Below are 27681 nucleotides of genomic sequence, written 5' to 3'. Positions count from 1 at the left end.
GCCACGTGGGCTTGTACCATGCTTTGGTGTTAACCTTTATTCTTTCTCCTTCCGGGCTACTTCCTCCTGTTCTTCTTGTGGAGGATCTTCCTCAGTGTTTTGCTCATGCGGAAGGGCCGGGCTGGAGCGCCGTGGTTCACCTCCAGGTCCCACACTACGAGGCAGCAGCAGCAGCAGCATGTTAAAAACCAATGGCGAGAGAATCATGCAGCACATCAAAATTTAACCTGCGATCACCTCGACTGTAAAAAATTAACGCCTCTGGAAATGCACGGGTCAGTAGTTCAACCATTTATGTTTATTCGAAAACAAAGATTCACATTTTCATTGGATTCATTGATAAAAAAATTCTCCTATACAAAAAGAACACTGAATAACCTCCAGACAGATGTGTGTATTATACTTAGTATTAAAACAGCACAACATCTGAACCATCCAATAAAAAAATTTACCAAAAATGGCTTTGACATCCTTTTATAAACTGTATCGCAAAGGTTCCTGGTGTTAGGTCTAAAACAGAATAAAAGGAACATTTTTTTACATTTTTTTTCACATCTAGGCACATAAACTAGTGGCTGCATTCAAAAGTTTCCTGAAAACGCTCAGGTTCGGTTCACATCTTTTTTCTTTAAGCATAAACCATTAAATGTCTTTTGAAGTCTTGACCTCCAACAAAGCCTCTGTCTGGTTTACAGTACATCTATGAGCATAATGAAAACTTTAATGTGACGCTGATTTAACATGAGAGAAACCTGTTTTGCTAAGTGCAGAGTTCACACCATTTTTGGATCTGTGTGCTTGTGTTAGTATAAATATAGTGGTTATAAAACCAATGGTAAACACCAACAGCCAGCAAAGTAATCATGCTACACAGAAGAAAGAAATCACATGGTTCGTTTCCTGTATGTGAAAGTGCATACAAAACATGATTTTACATTAGAAGACCAAAGTGCGACAAGAGGGTGCCCCATAAGTCCACCACTTTTTTCGTGGTGATGCCTTATGTCAAAGTGGCATCTGTACATTGTTTACGGTCCTCGTGTTTGTTTGGGTTAAAAAAAAGAAAGAAAAGCTTGTCTCGTTTTTAGTTTTCAGCCTGTGCATCCATCCTGCGAGTTGACGTGTACCCTCTCGGTAAGGCAGAGGTCAGCAGAGAATACAGACGAGAAAATGACAAAGAGAAAGAAACACAAAAGTGTAGCAGAAAAAAAGGCAAGTATCTGAGTTGGCTCGAGAGAGGAAGTGAACAGTTATCTTAGTCCCCTACGCCTTTTCTGCGAGGACCCGAAGTAACAGCATGTCCTTTCATGCACAGGTCATCCCTGACAGGCTGGGTGGGGTGCATCCAGTTTCAATGTTTAGCCCTACAGTACTTGCTCTCAAGCGTCCAGACCCCCACGCACACGGCAGATATGGAGAAGTGAGTCAGAGAGCCAAGAGTTTAGTAAAATGCATCACTCAGGAAGCAGCGCAAGTTTTGGCACCCTCCTCTCCTTTGCGCAGGATCTTGTGCAGGCCAGGAGACATGTAGTAGGGCCTGGAGGAAGAACCATCATTCCTCTCCAGGTCTTCACCTGAGACCAGGTCCCCGCAAAGGAACAGGAGGAGCAGGACGAGCAAACGGCACACAGAGCGGCAGCCACAAAGAGAAAGGAAAGCAGAGACTCAGCAGAGATGATAAACAAGAAGATATGCAAGACAGCGATTATTTAAAGTTATTAAAAGGAAGAAAGAGTTACACAAAGCTGCTGACATTCGATTTTTAACAGCAGGAGTGCTTCTGCACCGTACAGTATATAACAAACTAAACATGAAACAGCATACTTACAAAAGCACAGGAACAATGTGTCCACACACATAGCATAGACGTTAAAAAAGCCATGTGCGATCATGTAGGATCCAAATATCACCGTCTGAAAGAGTTAACAGGTGAAAGTGTGAAAGTCTTACACTTGTGTTCCTGCTTTATTGTGCACACTGCATTGCAACAAACGGCAAAAACATTATGAAGAATATAAATCGCTGAGTCATAAATCCTAGAGCAAATTAATTAGCTTGTGCAGCACTGTAAAAACTGCAACTGTGTAAAGCTGTGAAGCTTTCCAGAACAACTCTGAATAAATATGTAATTACCAAGTGTTACATATTTATTATTGAATATTTGCCAAAATAATGGTTCGACTATATTTAAACAAAACATAAGTAGAGGAGCGCTGCTTAGAAGCACTGACTGAGTCTGAACATAAGAAGTGATTTTTCCACCGTACCAAGGAAACAAAGTACAACAAAGAATATAGATTACATCATTTTTTTGTGCACCGTGTAAAAGACCAAGTCAGAATATGAATATATTTTTGGTGACTGTGCCTCTGTAAAGAGAATTTTAAATCAAATAATCACGATGTGACTAAAGTCCAGACTTTCAGCTTTAACATTATTTTTATAGTAGTTACTCATTTTCACTTTTAACTAGACAAACTAACATAACTTTATATGTTAATAACATTGTTGCTGTTTTTTTCAACCATGGAAATAATTCTGTCATCAGTGAACTCTGATAGATTTATTTGTATATGATCTAGAGTTACTGAGGACATTAAACTGCTTGCTAGTAAGTAATCCAATTACTTGTGAGCCTCTGAAAATTGGGTACTATGTACCTAAATAAGTCCTAAAGATAAAACAAAACAAACACATTTTTGTTAAACCCCATGAAAAAGGTAAAACGTTACATTTCAATCACATATTGATTGTTTGATTTTTTGACAGAAAAATTCTGTCATTGTCCAAATACTAACTATATTCATCACAGTATAGTCATATTCTCATTGTAGATTTTTAATTCCTTACCAATAGGGGGACCCAAATGTAATTTAGTGATGGCACCTCCTCTTGAAAAACTGGTATTTTACGCGAGAAGAAGAAAAATGCAAGAACACCTGAAAAAAATAATAATAAAAATCTGATTGAGTAACAAGCAAATATATATTTTCTTACATCATTTGACATAAACAAAAACTGTCAAATCCTCATCGGCTTTAAAGGAGGTTAAACACAGAGTGGGTAGAACTTGAAACAAGGGTCTCATGATATACTGAAGGTTTACAATAAAGGTCCTGCAAATATAAAAAGCTGCTGAAACAAAACAACAAAGTGGTTAGGCCATGCAATAAATCCTTTCAAAGACTGCAAGTATAAATTAGAGTAACTGCTAGAATCAAGGTTTACATTTAATATATAAGCTCTTATAAACTGAAGTGAAATCAAGGTCCTCCAAATTCCTGTCAGTCACTACTGGGATGTAAGTGTCAACTTATAATGATGCAAATTAAATAAGTAAATAAAACAGAGCTTATTGCATGTATCCAAATAAAAGATAAACTCACCAACACTTCCTGAAATAAGCAGTTTTCCCAAGAACAGCAGAAAGTCGGTCACCTTGTCCAGGACGGCCACCCTGCGAGGAGGAACGTGAGTAAATGGACTGGTTCTTATTATAGTGCCTCTCACCTCCAGCTGAGCACCCTCATTCACCCATTCTAACATTTACATTCATACTCCAATGGACACATCAGAGAGCAACTTGGATCTTGCCCAAGGATATTTGGCATGCACACGGGAGCAGCCAGGGATCGAACTACCAACCTTCCAATTAGATGACCTGCTCTACCTCCTGAGTTACAGCCGACCTCAAGTTGAGGTAGAAGAGAAACACAAACAGCAGAGATACAAACTCCCGTGCATTACGTCAACTGAAACTGCCCCATTATTTCACAAACATGAAGACAGTAAATATACTTATATCTGTTACGTTCTGGCATTTTTTATGGTAAAGACAAAGCTTTAGCTTTACCACCTCAGCAGCATCTGTACTCTGCTGAGAGTTTTTTTTAGCCATGTGGCTCTAAAACATTTAACTGGGACTTACCGAACAACATTCCTCATTAAGAGGAAGAAAGCATCCTTGGAGGAGGTGCAGAAGTTCTTCCCATATATTGCCATCTGTTGGTGAGAAGCAGAGAGCGCTGGGTTGCGGGTAGTTAAGCACCGAAGCTGGACCAATTAACAGCTGCTAACAGATGTCTGCAATAAATGAGTGTTACTAGAAATTACTCACCATAATGAATGCGTTTCTGTTTAGAAACTTGATAAAATGTTCCAGGCACCAGAAGCAGCATTTGAGGCAGCAGAGCAAGAATCGAGCGCAGGCATTTTGAGAAACTGGATAAAAATCAGGAATATAAATAAATATCATTAACAAAAAGTCATTTGAAATAATCAGTAATAAATTAGTAAGAGGCCTCGAAGGGTTTCCAAGCTTGCCTTTCAGTTTGTGATCCAGGTACTCGAGAACAATTCGGATCATCTGCACCACAGAAAGGATTAGCGACCCAAAGGCCAGAGAACCTGTGTGATAACTGTGCCACAAGAACGGAGAATATGAAATGAGAACATTTTCCTCACGTTCTTACTTTCACGTTTCAGCTTCTTAATGGATTTGCGCTTGTTTTGGGACTGTACTCACCGTATAGCTCTGCTAAAGGAGGAGTAGAGGGGGCATGCAGGGATGTCTTTTGGCTTCTTCAGGGCCCAGTAGTAGGAAGCGAAGGCCCCAGCCAGGGTGCACTGGCCCAGGGCGATGGTAAAGTTGACCAGCCAGAGGAACACAAAGAGGTTACACAGATGGAAAACTAAGATGTAGCGATGGTACAGACTCTCCCCACCGTAGAAGGCGAACATACACTGTGACCCGGGGCACACCTTGGTAATGTTGGTCTTACTGAAGGTCTGAAATAAAGCAGCAGATTAGATGTTGATGCGCTGTCAGGTAGTAATAACAGGATTCTATTTGTCACCATAATCAAGATACTTAATCGCCACTTTTCTCTTCTTGTCTTTCCTGCCTCTACCTTGAATATAAATTATTTCCACATGAATAGCTTTAGGGGAATCCTTGAATATTCATCTGTTTACATGCTCAAATTACTCGTTGGCTGATAAATAACATCTGTCAGATAAATGTTTGTTGCTGCCAGCCCCTAATTGAACTCGATTTACGTCGGAACATCTAATGTATTTACATTAAGACATTTTATTAATAAGACATAAAGCAGCTATTACACCTAATTTGACTAATTACACTTTACTGCTGAGAACGAATCTGATCAAGAGATATTTTGCATGCCAAGTGGTGGAGAAATTACACGGTAACTAAACATTTTCAGTAATAAACTGTAAGGGAGCATAGGGCTAACCTGTGGATTGCATGTGAGGTTTGCATACATGCATTTATCATCAGCAGGTGTGACCTTGTAGACTGCGTTACCCGATGATGCTAAGAAGCTGAGGGCAAACTAGTTAAAGGAAAATTTCAACACTCAAGAATCAGTGAGTTAACGAACATGTAGTTGGACTTCCTCGACTGCTTCACTTACTTGTTACAAAGACTCACGGGCCATTTCATTAGGTACACCTGTTCGACTGCTTGTTCACACAAATATCTAATCAGCAAATCACAAAGAAGCGACCAAGTGCTGAAAATCTCTGGGTGAAAATGCTGATGTCAAAGGTCATAGGAGAAAGGCCAGACTGCTTCGATCTGATAGGAAGGGAAGAGTAACTTAAACAACCACAATCATTCTTATCAAGGTACGCAGATGAGCATCTCTGAACGCACAAGATATCGAAACTTGAAACAGACAGCCAAGACAGATGCTACTCCTGTAAGCTAAGAAAACTGATGCAGCATAAGTTCACCAAAATTGGACAACAGAAGATTAAAAAAATGTTCCCTGGTCTGATGAGTTTCAGCTGGAAAAATTGGATGGTACAGTCAGAATTTAGCATAAACAATATGAATGGATGGCATGGATCCTTCTTGCCTTAATTCACTGGTTCAGGATGGTGATGGTGGTGTAATCGTGTGGAGGATACTTTAGGCTGTTTAGCATCAACCATTTCCATCATCACGTCAAAAAATAATCTCAAATAATCTCAAATTAGTTTCCTGAACACGACAATGAGTTCACTATACTCAAACAGCCTCCACAGTCACCAGATCTATCCAACAGAGCACCCGTGGGACGTGGTAGAACGGGAGATTTGCATCCTAGACGTGCAGCCGACAAATGCGCAACAACTGCGCAATGCTGCCAGGACAACATGGACCAAAATGAATATTTTCAGCACCTTGTTGATGCCATTAAGAACTAAGGCAGTTATGAAAGTAACAGAGAGTCCAACCTTGTGACAACAAGGTGTACCTAGCAAAGTCACCTGTGAGCATATGCAACAACCAATCCAGAGGTCTGACTTACCTGTGCCTGGTTCTAGAAGACTTTTTCCTCTCCACTGTAGCTGAATGCACGCTCAAAGGGAACTACTAGCTTTCCCTCTAATACTGTAGTCTTTACTTTACTATTTCAAGTGTCCTGAGATAAATTATGCTGTAGCACAACATCAAAAAACCTGAATTTAACCTGTTTAATCTAACATCTTTACTGATATTACACATTATCTTGTGGATGATTCTAATTAACATGTTGCAATTCGTCTGTAGTAAAAAACAGATTGCTTCAAGGCAGCTCAACTCCTTTAATTCTCTACATGAAACTCTGCTTCAGTTTGTCAGTATTTGGAAGGATACACTGCTGTGACAGCCCAATAAGCGATGCAGATGGCCAGAAGGAAAAAGGTGATGACAGGGTAGAAGAGGGTGGACATGATGTAGCCGATTGCCCTGAAAAAACCCCAAGAAAAACATTAAATTCATGAAAAAGAGCAAAACGCACTGTTTAATTATCAGGAGCAGTATCCATACTCACTTGCTTCCCTCCTTCAGTAATGCAATAGCGATGCGCAGCCTTGACCTCAGAAATATCAGCATGATCACAATGACGGCTTCAGTCACAGAGAGCAAGATCACTACAAAATAAAGGTCGAGTCAACAGCAGCGTAACAAATATGCTTTTAGATATTTAGAAAGTGCTAGCTCAAAATGAGCACATGAGTCATGGCTAAAAAGTGCTGGTTAGATCACAGTGGCCTTGAATACTAATTTCTGATCAGGTCATCTGTGAGTCCAAGTCAGTTTGTGCCAGATGTAAAGAAGTTCCCTCTGGGTGCTCCTGATAATTCAGATGACCTGACAGTGAGTGACCTTGACCTTTGATCATCCAAATCTAATCAGTTCAAACGAGTTCAAATGGACATCTGTGCCAAATTTAAATAAATTCCCACAAGGAGGTCGAGAGATTCCCTTTCCACAAGAACAGGATGTCTGTAAGTACAGAACAACATACCAACCTGACACGACAGCAAAGGCTGGGATTACACGCATAAAAGATTGAAACACTCCCAGTGCAAGCATCTAAATCAAAAATATTTGCCATAATCACAGTTTTGAAAAGCTCACCAAGACAAACAATGTTCACAATTTATGTTTGGTTTGTAAGGAATTAACAGCAGTAATACATACAACCAGGAAACTGCCGTGCACGTAAAGCAGAAACCAGCATTCAAATTCAAATTTTACTTGTCACATACACAGTCATACACAGTACGATATGCAGTGAAATGCTTAGACAACTGCTCGTGACCTAAAATAAAAGACTATGAATAGGATAGGAAATAAATATGAAAATTAAAATAAAGGGTAAATTTAACTAGGAAAGAATAAAATAAAATATAAAAATTAAAGTTAAAAATAAAATGGCTGTACAACAAAATACACAATATAGAAAATATATAAGAATATATGAAGAAATATAGAACAATAAGAGCAGCTGTACGAGTAATAAATGGTAATGAAAGAAATGTAATGTCCAGGGTTGTGCAATCCACATATTTAAGTGTCGTGTGCAGTGCAAATATGCTTAAAAGTGATTTATTTAAGTGACTTGTGATAGAGTGATTTGATTTGATGACCACGCAGTGTAGTTGTGCAGTGGCCACTAGTGTAAACAAATGTCCAGAATGTCCAGTGTGTGTGTAGAAACCATATGTGTGGGTCAGTACTATGTGGTGGTGTGACTGTAAGTGCAGTAAGTGCTGCTTTGCTAGTGGATGAATTCTTACTGAAGATGAGCCACGTCTGACTTTGCTGAAGATAAATGCTGAAGTCTGTGTGGAAGCCAATGTCAGTGATGGTGACATTGGAGCCTGGCTTCCTGCTCAGATTGCTGTATTCCCAGTAACAGTGCCAAATGCCTGAGAGAGAGAGAGAGAATGAAACAGTGAAGATGATCTACTAGTCTCGCCATGACTGCTCACAGCACAACTGGTGGAAAAGGCACAGGTAAAATTATTTCTTTTAACGTCTGTGAAGGTTCTCAGTCATCCAGGTCATCGTAGTCTAAGGAGCTTGGAAAGAAAAACATCTGGACTTCTTTAAGTTGCTTGAAAACGTTTCACCTCTCGCCCGAGAAGCTTCTTCAGTTCATTCACTTCAGTTTTTTTTTACACTTGGACTAAATACACAGCAAGCCAAAGACAAGTGTTTCTGCATCCTCACCGTATCCCACTGCAACGATGACACCAAAGATGACGAGCCACAGTAGCACACCAGCAGTGTAGCGCAGCAGCAAGATGAAGAGCAGACTGACCACCATGGTTATCACCAGACCTCTGCAACACCACAAACAAAACAAAAAAACAATATAAAGTCTTGTGAAAAACAAAACAAAATTAATTTTAAATACCCGGACAAGCAACACGTGGTCATCTTTGAAAAAAAGTTCTGTTTTTTTAAAGGGTGACTGAGGCTACGTCCACACTGGCCCGGATAGATTTGAAAACTGTGTTTTCATCTGAAAATGGACTCACAATGAGGTGGAGTTGTTGCTGCGAGTAACACAAAAGCACAAAGTTGCAAAAGCGAGTGAGAATTAAAGAATTTGAAGAAAAGCTCTCTATAGCATGTACAGACTGATATTAATCTTTAATAGGGCTGTCAAAACTGAGAGCAAACAAAACAACTGCTGTATAATGCCCTCCGCTACCTTTGTTTAATTGGTCACATGACTGCATCACATGACTAAAATGTGTCATCGTTTTCGAAAAGGCTCCGGGTTCGCTGTCCACACTGCGACGCGAAAACGGCGTTTTCAAATGTATCTGCTTTGGAGAGCGTTTTCAAAACGCTGCGTTTGCCTTGAACGAAAACGCCATCTCGGTGTGGACGGGAGGCCAAAACGGGGAGAAGAAGATGCGCTTTCAAACGAAAACGTATTAGTGTGGGCGTAGCCTGAGTTAAAAGCATCTCAGAGCCTTGATTTCATCTTTGGTGTCAAGTGTTGTGACTGCAATGTGTTTGTGACGCTGCTGTTTAGAAAATAATCTCAGGCAATAGTGCTGTTCCAATCAGTGTCTCCAGGACCAACGTGAAGCTCTGAAGACAGGAATAAAACATCCCTGGGTTGTTTCGGTGTTCTGACAAGTATGAAGCATGTTGGTGCATTATGATTTAGCTTTGCTGCCTCTTTGCTGTCTTTGGATTGATGGGTTAAAAGATCATAAACAGCAGGAGCATCTTCATCAAAGTAATAATGTGAACATTTTCATAATCTCATAAATGAATCGGAGATTTTTCTCTACACACAAAGAGTCATTCATATGAATCTAATCACTAAAATTACCAAAAGCCATTCTTACATGAGGATCCAGATCCAGGAGTTTGCATAATCTTCGAAGATCTTCATGCCGACTTCTTTGGCATTGAGCAGACTGGCGATACCTCTGTGGTTCAGTAAAAAGGTGAAGTGGAAAAAATAGGAGGAAGAGGAGTTGACAGAAAGTGATTAAACAGCACAGGGACGCACTTTGGTGGATTTATGGTAATGCCGCTTAGTTCACAAGGATTTCTCGAAAATGTTTTGACACCCGATTGATCTTTACTGCTTTCATCATGGAACAGAGACAGCTATAGCTCTAAAATGCTTTTGATAATGTCAGTTGTAAGAGCTGCTCAAGTTTCATATCAAAAAGCCACAAAACAATTAGAGTTACAGAAGCAGTACTGGCAGCTATTACAGCAGGGTGGGAAATAGTATAGAAGTGAATATCACTCAGAGGAGCACTTTGTGGTAAAGCAAATAGTAATGGAAGTGTTAGATCAGGAAGTCACATTTTCATTTCCACAGTAATAACATAAATGCTTCAGATAGTAAACGTCACAGACTCAGTATTATCTTTTTTTTTTTTTTTAAGTAAAGTAAAGTAAGAGTTTTTGTTGAATATCAGAATTCAAACAGAACAGGAATCAGAAATTTTGCACCGGTAGGTGTGGATGTGAGTTTGTGGTAGTTTGTTTCTCGGTGTTAGCATGTCCAGGGCATAGCACACCTTCTGCCCAGTGTAAGCTGGGATAGACCTCAGGTCCCCGTCACGCTAACTCAGATAAGCACAAAAGAAAATGCCTGTTTATTTCAGAAGCTCGCCTTCTGGGTTCATTAAATAGCTCCACTTGTCATTAAACACTTGGGGAGTATTTAAACTACAAAACTGGCAGCAAAGTCAGAATATGATTACTGAAAAGTTTACTGTAGAAGTGACTCAGGTATATCTTGAAATTGGTGAGACATAGAGGGCAAGATAACATTGCTGTGGGACAAACAGGACGCCAGCATCAATTCTAAATCTTACTGTCTAACTAAGCTTCCTAAAGGTCACTGCCCACACATACAAGAGTTTGGATCGCTCCCAAAATCTGCGCCAGGAGAGCAGAACTAATGGCCACCAGGGGGCAGCACAGCACTCTCTAATTTACTTCACACAGACGGTAGAGGCATGACTTGATGTTTTGAGGTATTAACTTGCCCTATTTTGCATCTAATGCCGCAAACAAAAAATATAGTTATGTATTCTTATTGATAAACAGCACAGGTGAGCAGGTTAGTCTATATAAAGCAACTGGCTAAAGCAGAAGCAAAGTTAAAAAGCTGAAATAAATCATTTTTGAGCCCTTTCTACTTTATGTTGGCGGTTACTTGGCTAAAGAAAAAAGCATCAAGTTATATTATTCAAGGTAGATTACTGCAGCCATACAAATCATGTATGATCATGATATCAGCTCACTGGTTTAAATACATGATTTTTGAAGTTTGCTGCCTCAGCCCTTTTACATGCTGATAACATATAGATATATACATATATACAAAGCAGCTAAGCTTGTAGAGATCCATAACATTGGCTCAGGCTCTTGAGTTTGTAGGTAAGCTTTATTTTCATGCAATAAGCATGCAGATGACTTTGAATGTGACTGAGCACATTCATGGGCATCAGTAAAATGCCCACTGGTCCTACCCTGTTATTTCTGTCCAGATCTCTCTGGGTGCAGAGTTGGCATCCCTACAGACAGTATAACAGTTTAAAAACACTTTATTCTGGAGGGGATTTAAAAAAAAAAGTAGTTTCATTGTTTGTTCTGTTTGCCAAATCTTAATCTGTGATTCTCCTACTGCTAAAAATGAACCCATTAAACAAGTAGGGCAAAGACTGGTGTAGCAGGGGAGCAGATCTTACTTGGCAGCATCTTTGAGGTCGTCGACACTTCTCTTGTTATTTTCACCGTCTTTGAAGATGGTCTGATTGGCTACAGTTAAAATTCCATTTCTTCTAATGAAATCAGGGAAGCACCGCTGAAGGACTAAAACACATTTGTAGATATTTTTGTTGTATTTACCCTCTTGGCAGAACAAACAGTAAGTTATTGAGGCAATGTATTTAGAGTTGCTCGGATTCACTTACAAGGTCTGCTTGGCACAATCATAGACGGGCAGTCTTCATCTCGTATGACTTCTCTGACTGACTGAAAGGGAACAGAAGAGATGATGATTCAAAGAGCTGAAAACAAGTGACTTTTCCCTGAGCGTTCACTCCTCACAGCCTTTATTACAAAGACAGAAAAGAACTTCTTTTCTATTAAACTTTGTGATCTTGTTTTGTTTGAATCTGTCCTGCCTGCTTGAGTATTTAAAAAAATCTTGTATGTTTCTCTATCATTCACAAGTCCTGCAATGAAATGTCCAACTGAAAATGCACCATAAATAAATTCATTTTAAAAATACTTATGCAAGTTACAATAATTATCATTAATCTAAAAAAAACAACAAAAAAACGTATCTAAAGTAAACTAAACACACAACTCACAGATTTTACAAACAGATGTGACAGAGTTTGTCATACTTAGTGATGACGTGGAAAGCGGAAACTATGATTCAATTCAGACAGTCTGACTGAGCTGTAAAGTGCTCCCACACAACACCTCACTTTCATGTACCATAACGCCAGCGTCATTGCCACCAAACTGCTGCCAGCTGACGGAACAGGGCTGTGATAAGCATGAGTGGCTGCTGGCTCACCTCCGCCCATCTCTCGAAGCTCACTCACTATGTGCTCTTCATCATTAGAAAGACTAAAACTGATGAAATCGTTTCAAAAATGTTCTAGAAAAAAAAAAAGAAAAGGTCCAAAGAGCTCTGAAAAATTTGGAGTAGTTCTGTGTTAAAGTCACGAGTCATCTCTCATTTCTTTGTAAGTAGTGTCAGGCCTAAAGAAATCTCTAAGAAATAGGAACAAATATCCAACAAAGTCCTGAAAGGAACTGAGAGATGCACCTGACCATTCCACAGTGTGTCTGTAAAATATGGTGGAGGCTCAGTCATGGTTTGGGGTTGCATTTCAGGCAGTGGTGTTGAGGGTCTCGTTCAAATTCTGAACATAGAGAAGTACCATCAGATGGTGATCCTTCATGTAATGCCATCTGAAAAGTGTGGAATCATCTTGACAGAGAACAGAACAAAAGGCAGCAACATCTAAAGAAGAGCTTTGAATGTCCTTCAAGAATCCTGGAGAACTGTTCCTGAAGACTACTTGAAGAAAGCTTGCCAATAAGGGATCAGGTGGTATTTAAGAATAAAGGTGCAGATACCAAATACTGACTTTCAAGCCTGTTAGATACTCGTATATACTCTTTTTATATTTATTTTTGCACGTGTCATTAAGTAACTGCACATATTTCCCAGCTAAGTGTCCAATGTATTGTACATGAGCTGGTCTCAAAGCAGCAATGATTTAACACAATCTCACACTTCCATCGAGTTTGCAAAAAGACAAAATGCCCTGTTACCCTCCATCTCTCACCTTACTGCCAATCTCGAAGCCTGGCTTGCAGAATTGCTTGTAATATTCCCAGTTTTTGGTATTCATTGCATCCAGGAGAGTGGCAAATCTGTCAGGGCACTTTGAGACGCAGAGCTGAGGAAGGCAACACATCGTCTTAATGAGAGCGCCCATCAATCTTGCATAATCGTGCGTGGCGAAAACGTTGGAGAGAGACATCAAGCACTGTACATAGAGCTACAAAACGGGGCTTCGTTCAATCTCCTACCTGGGTTGTAGGGCACTGGAGGTTAATTAAAACTGCAGGATTGGCACATTTCAGCATGTTGAAGTAGAATAATATGGCTTTGTTTCTGTGAAGACAAAAGATGAAGACAAAAAAGGGGAGTCAGATTAGACAGATCCAAAAGTCCATTACTGTGCAATGTTTTATCAGCAAGCATGGAGGTGCTCACACTCACACAGTGTGCTGTGCAATAAAACTTGCCAGGATTAATCAAGAATCATCTCAGTGTACTGAATGGTAGACAATGGCTATTGTTCATGTAAAGATAACAACATAATGCTGACAGACAAATTGGACAACATAATTATTCCACTGTAAACAATTTAAGAAGAAGACAGTTTTCCACTCACACATTGGGGGTGTTCTGCTGCCCACAGAACTGACCGCGGCTGTCTGTTGGATAGACGACCTTCCTGGGGTCACCGTGAATCCAGGCTGAAACGACACCAACAGAGCTTTTCATTTCAGGTGCTTGAATTTTAAAATCTGCACAATCATCCCCCAAATCATACTCAAACTGGTCTACCTGCTTAAGAACATGAGGCCACTGGCCAGCCCATTACCCCAGTTCAGACTGTCTGTATTCCTAAATGACAAATGCTAACATTTTCAGACATCTACTTTACTTTGAATATAACTAAGAAAATGATCTGCTGATAAAAACCAAAAGACACGCATTAGCATTCAGATACAGCTGTAACAAAATGAAACCTCTGCACTATATCAATAACATTTCTGAGTGTCTAATGCCAAGGCCATGTATGTTAAAAAGTAACCAAAACAATTAAGAATACAAAATGCAAATTTATTTAAGCAAGGGTATGAATAGTAATTAAGAAGAAACACAACAAAAGACAAAGAAATCAATCCTCTAATTTGTTCTGTTCTTTTTCTCTAGATAGCACGGTGGCAGCCCTAAAAATCAATTTTCTGAGCAATGCTTGTGTTTCATTAATTTAGCCAAGCTAAACAACACAGTGTTAAGGCCTTTCACCTTGCCAGTCAATGAAGGACTGTGCTGAATGTGAGGCAGCACAATTAAGATGCTCTACAAGTCACAACAAGGAGGATGAAACTGCAAAGGATGAAGGCAGAAGGCCACATTCTTTATGTGACTGCAGACATGTTGCATGCAGCGTCATACACGTCGCTCTTTTTAAAATTATTTGGAAACAGGAAGTCCTTTCCAATTACTGAAACATGAATCAACTGGCAGTAAGCTGGCAAGATAAAGCCCAGTTTAGTGACAGCACTGGGACTTTCCCCAACTTTGTTACGTGTGTTACACGTGTTACAAAGAGAGAAGAGATGCCATGCATTAATGTGCTGGTCAGTGAGTAAAGGAAGAAAGGTTAAATATATCCAACTTATTCTACTTATCATGAGAAACTCCCATTCTTTGATGGAGCTATGGATATCAATTCCAATCAGACATTTTGTAAAAAGCCATCAGAAATTCTGATCAGGTTAACTAAAAAAAACAAACAAACAAAAGTGCTGACAATTGTAGGTTTTTTTTTTTTTGCGGTATATTACTGTCAAACAAAACCTCAGAGAGTAGACGCTGCTACCACAAGTTAAAACACTTCCAAGGTGGAAGGCGGTCAAATTTTAGGAAGTCAACACTTCAGCAACGCATCATTAGATACATCTTGTTAGTAACAAGTTTACCTTCAGAACGATCCTAATTTTTTGTCACAACAAAGTGCTGAAGTCATTCCTGGGATATTTTGGTCCACATCCTAAAGATGCTCTACTGGATTGAATACAGTGGACTAATTTTCATTTTCAAGAAACCAGTTTCAGATGATTTGAGCCTTGTGGCATGACACATAACAATGTAGTTTCATTGTTAGCAGCAGCACTCAGGTTGGTTGTGGCACTTGAAATAATGCTCCGCTGGTACTATGGGTGCCAAAAAAAGATCCTGGTTGAAGCAGTCTGGCCATTTTTCTCTGACCTCTGATATCAACAAGGGATTTTCAGCCAGAGAACTGCTGCTCTCTGGATATTTTCTCTTTTTCTCTAAACGTTAGAGATGGTTGGGTTGCAAAATCCCAGCAATTCAGCAGTTCCTGAAATACTCAGACCAGCATGTCTGGCACCAACGACCATGTCAAACACAAAGTGACTTAAATCACCTTTATTCTCGCTTCTGATGCTCAGTTTAAACTTTAGCAAGTCGTCTTTGTCTGCATACCTAAATGCATTCAGTTGCTGCCGTATGATTGGCTGACTAGATATTTGCATTAAGGAGCAACTAATGAAGCATCCGGTGAGTGTATATTGAACAGCTTTGGTCAAGCAGTAAAGTTGTTTGATATACTACAAGTGTAGCTGGAGTTTTGACCTCTTCAGACAAAACCTCACAGGCAGAGCACACAATCTGCATTCACCTTTCCTTTTTATACCATGAGCCATATGGTGCGCTTTAAACTACCTGCAAGGACAGGGTATCAAAGAAATTCATTCTTCCATACCACAGCCACACATACCTCATCATCGTGTGTACATGTTTGTGTGTCATTAAGAAAGTTTGTGTGATGTAATCACTAGCAACCTGTCAAACTCACCCACGGTACCCAGAGCGATGTATCCAAGGATGACAATGACAAAGATAACACAGCAAACCACATCAGTGCAGCTCCTGGAAACAGAAAAGGGATGTGGGAACAGTGTGTGACGCAGGAATCCAAGATTACGAGTGGAAAACAGTCTAAATCAGTAATATATGCAAATATATTTAGTAATGTGTCCCCAGGGGGAATATGAAATTAGCTTCACCTCACAGAGAAAAATAATGTATAGTGTGTGTTGACAATGTAATTACTATTGTATGGTAACGAAGTTATAGCTCAGTGCTTTACTTCCAGAGACGAGTAAGTGTCATCTGTGTACTATGTTTTCAGAGAAACTGCAGTAGAGCTCTACTGACTTCCTGATGAGACTCTGAATGCCCCTCAGGGTTAACTGTCCCGCAGCCACAGAGACCGTTATTTGAAGTTTTCCACTCTCACTTCAGCAGCCTTAGTCTGCTAGTTTAAAACTGCATCTCAGAGTCTTTCTCCCTCTGAGTCTTTATTCACCGTCTCAGTGTTTCCCAAATAACAAGCTTCCTCCCCCCCGCCCCCGACTTCCTTTTTAAAAATGCTGTCCATCCAGGCTGTTTTCAGAACCTCTTAGTGCCAGCCTCAGCCATGAATGAAGCCAAGTTTAATCTACCGTGCCCAGCAGTACCATACATGCATAACCTCCCCTTTACACCATATGGTAATGAAATTGACTTGAGACCCTCATCTCCTCTGGATTTCAAAGCCAAGGTCAAAGGAGGCCTAAACTCAGAGAAGTGCAGTGTTTCCTCTGTGTGCTTCTTTGAACAAGTGAACTGTCCTTGTTTTGTATGCAGCATGGTTACACGGTTGTTTACAGGCACTACTGCTCTTCAGCCTCCAAACACTACTTCACAATTACCAAGCAGGCAGTAAGGACTGAAGCACTGATGTACAGACATAATACACAATGTGGAGGAACCCATGGAGACAGGGAGAGTAGCTTAAATAGACAGTAATGTGTTTACAGTGAGTGAAGTAAATTGAATGCATTTTTAAGGAAACAAGCAAAACTATTTAGACTGTATGCTTAGCTTAGACTCTGAGATTTAGGCTCTGCTGTTTAATTTAAGCTTGGACTGCAAAGGATTTACGACTGTTTTCAAGTACAATTAGTAGATCATTTTTATAGCCCTGCATTAATAACTGCGGTAAAGCTCGCAATCTGTCTTAGCAGCGGTGGTAGCTTGCTGAAAACAGAGGGCAGAAAATCTCAGCCTATACTCATTGTTTCCGGTTTTAAAATGACTTTATTATCATCTCTTTTATCTGACCTGCACTAAGACTGCAGATAATTGCAAACACAAAACGTGATTTAGCCACTCAAAACCTGGACCGTGCTTTTAAAGATGGCTTTACCGTATCTGGTTTCACATTCAAGATCAATATTTTGATTATGGAGTGATGGAAACTGGGAGATTCTTTTTTTACAGATACTTCCCTAAAAATTGTGTTACGATTTGTAACAATTTTCTGGCATTTTATAGATGAGACAATGAATTCAGAGAGTGACTTGACTGAGAGATTTATCTGATAATTTAAATAGACACTTGGCACTTGTGAAATATTTTGAGGTGTAAACCATTTTCTGGAAGCACTGCAATTATTTTTTGGAGATAAGAGAGGAGCAAAGGCAACTGAAGTGGGCACAGTTCTCCCAAGTGAACACAGCGGCAGTTTTACACTGACAGTGGGTATGCGGTGTACAAAGACAACCTGCTACACTACCAGCAAAACAGTTGCTGAGATTGTGCTTGTTATTAACAAAGGGAGGCAAGAGAGTATCGTTTCATTTAATTCAAAAAAGAGCTGTCAGCGTTGCTATGGCAATTTGCATTCCTTGCCTCTGAATCCCTCTCCATCCTCCAGCTGGTAAATAAGTTAGCTACCACTCAGTCACACATCCTGTTTGATGAGCTGGGAAGATATGAGGGCTGGGAGTCTTAAGCTGAAATCGCTTCATCGTCACTTTAATATGACTGTTACTGTAGGTCTGTTGTGATTTTCATTCCCCTCATATGGAAACAACTGCAATTAAAAAAAAGAAGGACACAGTGCAAACACAGCGACTCGGCGCTAAAAGAAAGTGACCTTTGAAACGTGCTACGGTCAGTGTTTAAGGGAAGCTGACAAAGTGAGCAGAGTGAAAACAATTCTGCTTCGTTCTCTTATCTCAGGAAAACATAATTAAACAAAATCTATTTGGCTTCCAACCTGGGCTCAATCCCAAGCTTTAGCTCTCTTCAGATGCCTCTTACACATACGTTCACACGAACCAACACTTTTCTCTGCTTGTGGACTCTGTTTGCACGCAGTACTGCTTAGCAAGAAAAAAAATCAGTACTGGAACCTTTGTCAGTGCTACCGGAAACTTTTGTGTCAGTATTATATTTGCAAGGCTGATATTCTGCAGGAGCCAAGGTGACACAGATGGCAGAAGTGCCACAGAATAGCGTGGGTGCCATTGTGGTGTGAATCTGCCAGACTGTCCCTCCTTTGTAACAGACATTTACAGGAAGGAGGGCCAAATTTTCACACAAAAGGGATATTTCACATGGTCATGAGAGCCATTAGGGACAAATTTCCAAGTGAACAGTATTCCTGACAAACATTAGGCCCAGTTAGGCAAGTTGTCACATGTAGTGGGCGAAGAGAAAGAATCGGAAGCAAAGTTTAAAGGCACAGTTATTGAAGGGGCAATTATAGAAAGGACTAAATTAAAGTGGCGGAGATGTGACAATGACTGCATCTTTGACTCTTATAGGCAAATAAAATTAGCACTACAGCATGCCCACTTCTGTGTAGTTTGCAGAGGACTGCTCAATCAACAGATATGGTTACTTCATTTAGGCTTTGAGCTTACATGAAAACAAGGCGACCACAGAGTTGGTTCTCTTCCAGTTCTCATTAAGAAAAGCCTTTGGGCCACAGAAACATCAAAGTATCCTTGGTGCCTTCACCCACCAGTAGCGGAGAAATGGGCTGGAGAGGGTGGGATAAAGAGGCACAGGAGAACTGGAACATGCCTCCGCAGCAGGGTGCCAGTCTGACGTCGGACATAAAAGAGGTAAAAACCTACATTATCTCTGAAAATGACTAATTCAAGAAAAGCCTACAGCGACACCCTCAAGAGTTTTGCTCCATTGCAAAATCCCACCTGTCATTGTAATAAAAAAAATGTTTTCTTACAGTATAAATCTAATTTATCAGGTTGAGGAAGGATAAAGATACTACTAATATAAAATCTTTTTCATCAGATTTACAGTCATGTGAAAAAGAAAGTATGGCCTTTTTACATGTTTATGTGTCAGGACATAATAAAAATAATCTTGTTCTTGCAGGTTATATAATCAAGTAACTACAACCTCTGATGAATAACAACAAATTACATCTTTATTTACTTAACCCATAAAGCCCCCCGGGGGGACGGGGGGGCATTTTAAATGCTTTAAAATGACATGCCCAACGTGAACTGACTTTTTCTCTGCAATTACAAACTCTGTGTAAAATATCTTGGTATCAAAATAAAGCTAGCACTTCATCACAGGTGTAAGCATCACAGCAGATTCCACTGTGTCAAACTAACTGAGGATAAAACAGAAAAATATAAAGGAGTTTTTCCTGGTCTGGTCTTTTATAGCACATAACACCCTTGAAAATGTGCTGCGGCAGATCAAAAAGTAATTGTCTTATAACAATATGAATCAACATATGGACAAAGCTTGATGCTGCTGAAACGAAGCAGAGAAAGTTGCTCAGGCTTTATTAGAAACACAGCTTTGCAAAATTTGGCATAATTTGTGAAAGTCAACATTTCTTTGGTATTGAATAGCAGAAATTAGGCTTTCTTGTCAGAGTCACTTTTGGGGAAAAAACAGCGTCCGACAACAATGGTAGACTGGTGCGTAATAAGCAGAAACTGCATCTCAGAATGCAGAAAATAAAGATTTTTGATGGAAATCTGGTCTCAAAGCACACTGAGTGATAGAGCTATGCAGGAAATAAGACAGCAAAAGTAAGAGGGAATTCATGACAATGTCTTTAAAACATGAAGCGTAGTTTTCGTCTTCTTTTGCTGCTGGTTCAGTGAACTCTGGAATGAAAGTGATGAAACTTGCAGTTTCTGAATCTGTCAGATGTCGGCTTTCAACACCCACGTACGTGCTGTCGGGTGAACGGGGGATGTTTACCTGCTCTTTAATTGTTTGCTGTTTTAGCTGTTTGATGTTGTTGAAATGGTTTTGTGAGCTTTTAGCTGAGATTCTGATGAATGGTTAACAAAAACGCAGAAGCCCTATGTGAAAATTTAAATAGTATATTAAATATCAAATGTCAGTTCACCAGCAAGCGTGACCGCCTCTATAAAAACAGACGTTTTAGAATTTTTCAGGTCTGGATTTTGAAGTTAATATTAACACAATGTCAAGAAGGAAAGTCTCAGCAATGACCTTAAAGGGGCTATTGCTGCTGCCCATTATTTTGGAAGGACATTTCCAAACAATTTCAAGTCTGTCATTCTTCCTGTAGAATGGAACACATTCAAGACAGTTGCCAGTCTTCCTAAGAGTTGAAGTCCCAGTAATTTCACCTCAACATCAGACTGTGCTCAGAGAAATTGCAAACCCCCCCACCCCCCTAAAAAAAACCCCCAAGAGCTACATCTCAGACTCTACAAGCATTAGCAGAAGCTTATTAGCAGCTCTTGACAGTACAATTAGAAAAAAGACGGGATAAGTATGGCTTGTTTGGAAGAGCTGCCAGGAGAAAACCTATTCTCTCTAAAAAAAATACACGGCAGTATAGCTTAGGTTTGCTAAGTTGCATCTAAATTACCTATTAGATTTCTGGAACAACGTCTTTTGGACATTTGGCAAAACCCAAACATAACATCTCAGCACTAAAACCAACTATCAGCATGGTGGTGGAGGCATGACGGTTTAGGCTTGCTTTGATTGAGTCAACTTCCACTGTATATCAGAGTATTCTAGAGTCAAAAGTGAAGCTGTCCATCTGTCCAGTGACTAACACTTGGCTGAAACTGGGTCACGTAGCAGGACAATCATACGGTGGCCCTGAGAGGCCAAACCGACTGCAACTTAAGAAAACACCAGCAATAAGAAAAACGCTGCAAAAGCACACAAAACACAACGGAAATAGGAGAAACAGATTTCCAAAAGCACAAGGGAAGTGTTTCTGGGGAGACAATAACCTGACGGACCAGTTGCAGGAACCAAAATATGCTAAGAAATGCGCTGGGAAACACTTAAAAGAAGTGGAGGATCTATTGGTTTTGTGAGGAAAGAAAAGATGAGAGTAAGTGTGTTAGCCTATGAGATCAAAACACACTTACCTAGCATGTTTTGGTTCCTGCAACTGGTCCGTCGGGTTATTGTCTCCCCAGAAACACTTCCCTTGTGCTTTTGGAAATCTGTTTTTCCTTTTTCTGTTTTTGTTTTTCCTATTTCTGTTGTGTTTTGTGTGCTTTTGCAGCGTTTTTCTTATTGCTGGTGTTTTCTTAAGTTGCAGTCCGTTTGGCCTCTCAGGGCCACCGTACAATCATCCCAAGCACAACAGAAAATCTGCAACAGAATGACTGAAGAGCAAAGAATCAAGGTGTCACACTGGCCCGGTCAAAGTCCAGACCTCAACCTAACTGAAATGTTATGGCAGGACCTTAAGAAAGTTGTGCATAAACAAATGCCTTCAAACTGTAAAGAAGAGCAGGTCTAAATTATCCACAATGATGTGAGAAACCGATAAAGTCTGACAAAACAAATACTCCAACTTACTGCTGCTGAAGGTGGTTGTACAAGCTACTGAATCATAGGGCACACTTATTTTTTCCGCACACATGTAATTTGTCAGACAGTGGCTACTACAGATATAAGCAGTGTCAAGCTCAGTATTTGCTATCACTCTACTAGCTGAAAAAAGTTAATAAGAGCCTCGGTGCATTTTCGTATAATGTTAACACTTCGTAATGTGGACATTTTGTTACATGAGCCTGGAGACAGAGTACTCGTTATCATGAAATCTCTTGTGTGTACATGTGTTTCGTGTGTGTCTGGCTGGCTGCTAATGTGTGTCATTGGGTTAACTCCAGCCACCAGCTTGACTTATGGCCATTGATCTGTGTGGTGGAGTGGAGAGATCTGCCAGCACTCAGGCCTCAGTCTTTATTAATGTAGCATGACAAATAATCAATCTGTCAGCCTCAAACAGCAGTGTGCGCCAAAAAAATGATACAGTGAGCAAACTCAATACACATGTAAGAAGTCAGATGTTTGCAAGGTCAGTTCATCAAAATAAAAAATGCATATTACACTAAAAAGTTGTATTGGTGTCTTCTGTTTCCAGTCTTACACAATCCAAGTGAATAAAAATTAGCTTCTTGTTATGAACTATCGAATGAGGGTGATGTTATAATGTCTCAAAGTGTGTCTGTAAATGTATTTTACACAATAGTCTGAGGATGCTGAGTACCTGTTCTGAACAGGCCCTCTGAAGTTTGGGTCAAACTTGCGAGGTTCACCTATAAGACAAAAAACAGTACAGACAAATTAGTAACAATACTGTGGAGCGATCAAACCAAGCAGCTATTCATTGACAGAGTTAGCAAACAGTGCACAGAGATAATGCCACAGCAAAACAGACAAAATATTCTTTACGTCAGATGACAGTTTTTATGATGCTTCTGCTTTCGAGCAAAAACGCAGAACAAAAAGAAACATTACAAAAGCAGGATAATTTTGCTAAAAATCTGTGAAAACACTTTATTACAGCATAGGCAATGAAAATGTTCACCTGCTGTGGCATTCAAATGGTCAGCACCAACTAACTAGGTCATTTCACAGTGCAAGTTTCCTAGCAAATCTGGCAGAGTGGGAGCAGTACAGTAAGGCAGCACTACAGTAAAGGCCAAAACAATATGAACAGGGAAGTATAATAAATCATCTTAACGAGTCTTAATCCTAACAGCTTATTTGGGTCATACTGAGGCTTCCCCATTTGACCCAACTTGAAACTGAAGCACAGTTGCAGCACTATTTGTCATCCAAGAGCCTAACTCTGACTTGTATGTGTAACAGATGCAACTGCATTTATCATCGGTTGCTTCTTTGGTCTATAAGTAGCCTGCACCCTGGCTGAAACTAATTATGACGTGTTGCCGAGGACCTATTAATCATCACACATGGAGTGCAATATCTGTAAGCAGCTGGGGCAGACTTAGGGGCATCATGAGTGGGCCTATTTCCCATCTGCCTTTTTCCCAGGCTGATCCTGTCCAGACGTATGAGCCAGTTTTGCTTCTAAAAGTGTGAGGAATGAGTACACTGTACATAGCAAATACATATTATTCAGCCTGTTCTTAACGTACTGTACTATTTTAGAACACCCACATTCCCCCCCAAAAAATCATGTTCGCATCCACTAAAAAGACCAGAAATCAATACATCTCCACAAAGAGCACTGTCAGTTTGATTTTGTTTGGTTAAAAACATTTACTGTACAGTAATGTTGCATTTTAGTAATCAAACTGCAAAGTATAGCATGCTTTCTGCTCTCCTGAACAAGGGAACTCAACCGTTAGAGCACAGAAAGTAAGTTACTGCATTTTCTGTAGCTCTTATTTATTTGTCATTACTGTTGAAAAAAACCTGCATTCATCATTTAAATGAAAAAAGGAAACAGAATGCATGTTTGCATTAAATGCTAGTTCTATTATCAGGCGATAATACAAATCTTAGGCCTAAAATGTGCTCCCTGTAAGTATAAAATCAAGATAATCGCTTTCATCTGATGTGGCTTTTTACCTGAAAAACTGGAACAATCGCGGCTGAAGAACGCAGGACACAGAGTGAAATCGAAATAAAGTCTTTAATTGTTTGCAGAGAAGAAGTCAAAGAAGGTAAACAATACAGGGGCAGACAAAAAGGCAAGATCCAAAAATAGGCAAAATGTCCAGGGTGTTGGTGCAACTCACTGGGCCGAGCACGCGACACATATGGTGTAAAGCTTTTGCATTGGGCCAATAAAGTCTGAAGAAAAGTTCCAAAATAACAAACATAAAAAGCCACAAGATGAGAAAATCCAAGAAAACACAAAGAACAAATGAAACAGGAATAAACTAGAAAACAACAGGATAAGCACAAGCATATAGCTAGAGAGCTTAACAAGGAGAGTAATGTCAAATAGGAAAAAAACCAAGTGACACTAATGAAGACGGGGCAAACAATCACAAACGGGTCAAAACAGGAAGTAAAATTATCAAAAGTATAAGCAGGTTAAGAGTTACAAAATAAAACAGGAAGTGACTTAACAGAAACCCAACATCAAAAAACAAAAACATTAACACAATGAACGAGCCCAGCTGAACTTTGAAGCTATGGCCAAAGTTAATTAACTTCTGCAATCGTGCATGAGTTAATGAGGTTAATGTGAAATGAACAAAGCATTGGCTCAACTTTCTTTCAGTGGACTGTGTACACTTGTGCATTTGTAGAAATACATATTCCTCTATAGTCTGTTTACTACTGTTCATGAAATGTTCAGTTTATCTTTAACCAACCTGTATCACGTCCGTCTTTCAGTAAAGCCCAGAAGCTGCTCCTCACAAACTGGCAGATTACATTACGGATCCCTAAGTGAGTGTTTTACCACTCTTGAAAAAGTGTCTGGCGTAGTGTTATTCCTATGTGGTGTGACAAGAGGGATTTCTAAAGCCAATATTGCCTTATAATGACAACACACTGAAAGACAGTAAAATGAGTCAGAGTCCTTTAAAAAACACATTACTTCCTCTACTAAAGTGTTGCAGTCTGAAGGACAGAAATGCCAAAACCCTCACCCAAGAGGAAAGAAATGGGCTTGCAGCAAGTGAACAAAAAAAGCTACACACAAATAATGAACCATTTTTCATTTATGCATGTAGATGAAGCATAAAAACACAAATAACAAGTGAAAAGTTCATCAGATAGTGGGTCGAGATTACATTTAAGCAAAAACGGTCCCTCTTGTGTTTTCCAGAGAGACTGCATACCTGCATGCAACCAAAGCCTGCTGAACATTAGTGGGTCATTACTCAAGACTACAAATAGAAACCAGAAAGCTTCAAATATGAAAAATTTTGCCAGTTGCCAAAATATTCTACATGTTCATATGCAGATATCTGTTTGGAGAGATAAATGCACCCTGAGCACATCAGGTACTAGTCTGAACCACTGGACTACGAGAGTAAAACAGAGGAAGTGGATGACCAGCGTTTTCACTAGCTGTTGCTTAAATAGACTGTATAGTTGTGATGGCAGCAGACTTGGCATGACACAGATCTCAATAACTGAAATAGCAACTGCTGGGCTTTGAGCTACAATTAAGGATGATACAAGCATGTTTAATGCTTATAGCACCACACGCAAGTGAAGATCAAATAGTAGTACAGCAAGACATATCCGCAGCCCTAGACAGTGAACCACACCAGCATCTGAAGTATAACAACCCCAACCAGTATTGTGAGTACACAAAAACAACTCTGGTAGAGCTGTTTTAGGGGTCCCGTGTTTTTTTTCCATTCTGATAAAGACCTATATTAGAGAGGAAAGAAGAAGATCAAAGGTTTTAAAGGATGTACTTTTGAATGTGTGTAGGTGTGATGATGACGACAATTTCAGCTTCTTTGTCACAGAAGCAATAAAAGCTACGAGCTGTCCCCCTCATGCTACATTATTTGACAGGAGAAGGTAAATGTTTCCTTTCCGTTTGTCCTTGCTGTTAAAAACTTCCGTTTCCAGCCATCTGCTTGGCTATCAGTGAAAGTCACTCACTTGAGTGGTGTTTTAGGTCTAAAAATGGTAGATGCTCTGGATTAATTGTGTGAATTCCTCACCCAAGGACACAATGTCACAAAACCAGGTGCTCTTTGCAGCTTTTGTCGCACTGCTATTGAATAAGACGATGCTGAGCTTATTGTTTTTAACTCAGAAGTCTGTAAGGTTGACAAAAGAGCTCGCACAGAAATGCTAAAATTATGTAACAGATACACAACAGGTAAGCTCAAATAATCAATGCTAACAACAGGGCAATACTATGAGATCCTCCACAAATATTTTAGCTGCCAAGTACTTTATGTCAGACAAAGAGAGAAGCATTTATAATCCTCTTTATCTGCACCTACAGTCAGGTAGACTGCACTGGACTGCCGTGTGCACCAGTAGTCCTTGTTTTTCTCTGTAGCCTTGGCACGTAAACCCGTTCACCACCTGCTGCAGGTTCTGTTTGGTGTAGCCCAAACATACAGATACAGATAAGAATAAGGCAGTGTGCAGTCTGATTCTCTGAATACTGAATACCACTAAAAAGGGCGACCTTGTTTGTCTGCCTGTGAAGAAACTGTAGACAGTAAGGGCCGGGTTAACTGGTTAGCAGCCAATGAACATTCAAAAGCTTGTTCAAGTGTAAACCTAAGGCAGATGATGATGCTCTTTCAAATGGATGTGATGAAATAAAAGAAAAATGCTAAAGTAGGTCAACAAATATATTTGGGTGGTTGTTAATATAACTGTAAAATCTTTGTTTGGGGAAACACTTCCCTATAACAGCATCATTTCATCTCATTAACATAATATTTCAACTAATTAGACTATTAGACAAGACAACTATTAGTAAGAATACAGATTTTATTTTAATATTACAAATACGTGTCCGTCTCCACAGTGCTGGAACTATTGCGGTGAAAACAGGTTAGTCCATATGGTGAGTGGAGCTGAATCACACTGGGATCAAGGAGAGTCAGTGGTGAGAAGACAGATTGTGGTGCAATAAATGTCAGGGGGCACAGTTTTTTCCAGGTTTTTCACAGCAGGGGGACCAAGTGGTCTGGCTCTGGTTAAAACCCAAAACTGCCAAAACAATGCTGCAGTAGGAACTTAAAAACCCGATTTCTACAATAGCAGAAATATTCAGCAATTCAGTTCACTCATATCTAAAATAAATACCTAATATCTAGATATCTAAACAGAATCTGAATAAAATAGCCAACACTAAAAAAAGAAATCTCACACCTCTTTGTGTGAGATTTTCTAACACAGTAGCACTGAGGAGAAGGAATATGTGCCTGAGCTAAATTTAGCTTTAGCTGCTTTCCTGACTCACAACACGAGCCTGAGTACTTCCACCCGGCTGTTGTACCTTTCTCCGACCCTCAAATCAGATTTCAGCGAAGGGTTAAGAGAAAGTGTTGAAAATCATCAGCGATGCCGGGCCACCAGCAGACTCTGCATTAGATAACGGCTGTTTAGCCTGCACTGCAGTCTGCCAGTGTAGGAGATGAGTCTGGTGGAGTGGATGTGTTTGCTGGCCGCAGTCAGACTGAATGGGGGTCTGTAGTCAAAAACGTTCGGAAAAAGCCTGGCAGGCATGCTACACTGGGACAGCTAGAGTCGCTGTTAGCTGCATAACTGCTGGTCTCCTCTATTGACATAGTGTTAGATAATGCCACCGTGTCCTTCTGTGACTGAAAGATTTATGCACAGCCCAACAATCATGGTGGTGATCGAAAGCTCTGAGAAAATAAGGCTTCATGGGCTGAAGAATTACACATCAGGATCAGACAAAGGCTTTGGCAGAAACATCTCTCCACATTTCCACTTGTATTCGTGGCTGGTCTCCCAC

The 27681-nt window shown here is 39.9% G+C and overlaps 1 protein-coding gene across 2 annotated transcripts in view; it reads right to left on the bottom strand.

Annotated features, from left to right (window-relative positions):
- Positions 1 to 276: 276 nt before the first annotated feature.
- The window catches only part of slc44a5b (solute carrier family 44 member 5b), a 39060-nt gene continuing 11655 nt past the window's right edge, over positions 277 to 27681 (bottom strand). Inside the window, exons 2-22 of one of the 2 annotated variants that reach the window (XM_063465784.1) lie at positions 22498 to 22546; positions 15979 to 16052; positions 13756 to 13840; positions 13388 to 13472; positions 13141 to 13254; positions 11746 to 11806; positions 11521 to 11644; positions 9652 to 9735; positions 8513 to 8625; positions 8077 to 8208; positions 6825 to 6924; positions 6647 to 6739; positions 5256 to 5343; positions 4526 to 4788; positions 4324 to 4418; positions 4118 to 4221; positions 3929 to 4002; positions 3387 to 3457; positions 2851 to 2939; positions 1829 to 1913; positions 277 to 1574 (exon numbers count right to left, since the gene is read on the bottom strand). In XM_063465784.1, coding sequence (XP_063321854.1) covers positions 1459 to 1574; positions 1829 to 1913; positions 2851 to 2939; positions 3387 to 3457; positions 3929 to 4002; positions 4118 to 4221; positions 4324 to 4418; positions 4526 to 4788; positions 5256 to 5343; positions 6647 to 6739; positions 6825 to 6924; positions 8077 to 8208; positions 8513 to 8625; positions 9652 to 9735; positions 11521 to 11644; positions 11746 to 11806; positions 13141 to 13254; positions 13388 to 13472; positions 13756 to 13840; positions 15979 to 16052; positions 22498 to 22546 — 2099 coding nt within the window. In that variant the 3' untranslated portion in view covers positions 277 to 1458. The remainder of the gene's footprint in view (positions 1575 to 1828; positions 1914 to 2850; positions 2940 to 3386; positions 3458 to 3928; positions 4003 to 4117; positions 4222 to 4323; positions 4419 to 4525; positions 4789 to 5255; positions 5344 to 6646; positions 6740 to 6824; positions 6925 to 8076; positions 8209 to 8512; positions 8626 to 9651; positions 9736 to 11520; positions 11645 to 11745; positions 11807 to 13140; positions 13255 to 13387; positions 13473 to 13755; positions 13841 to 15978; positions 16053 to 22497; positions 22547 to 27681) is intronic. The other variant, XM_063465785.1, reaches the window with a different exon arrangement.

Source organism: Pelmatolapia mariae, linkage group LG23 (assembly GCF_036321145.2).
Source record: "Pelmatolapia mariae isolate MD_Pm_ZW linkage group LG23, Pm_UMD_F_2, whole genome shotgun sequence".
Lineage (NCBI taxonomy): Eukaryota > Metazoa > Chordata > Actinopteri > Cichliformes > Cichlidae > Pelmatolapia > Pelmatolapia mariae.
The sequence above is the reverse complement of the archived record's forward strand: the minus strand, read 5'-3'. Positions and strand labels throughout refer to the sequence as shown.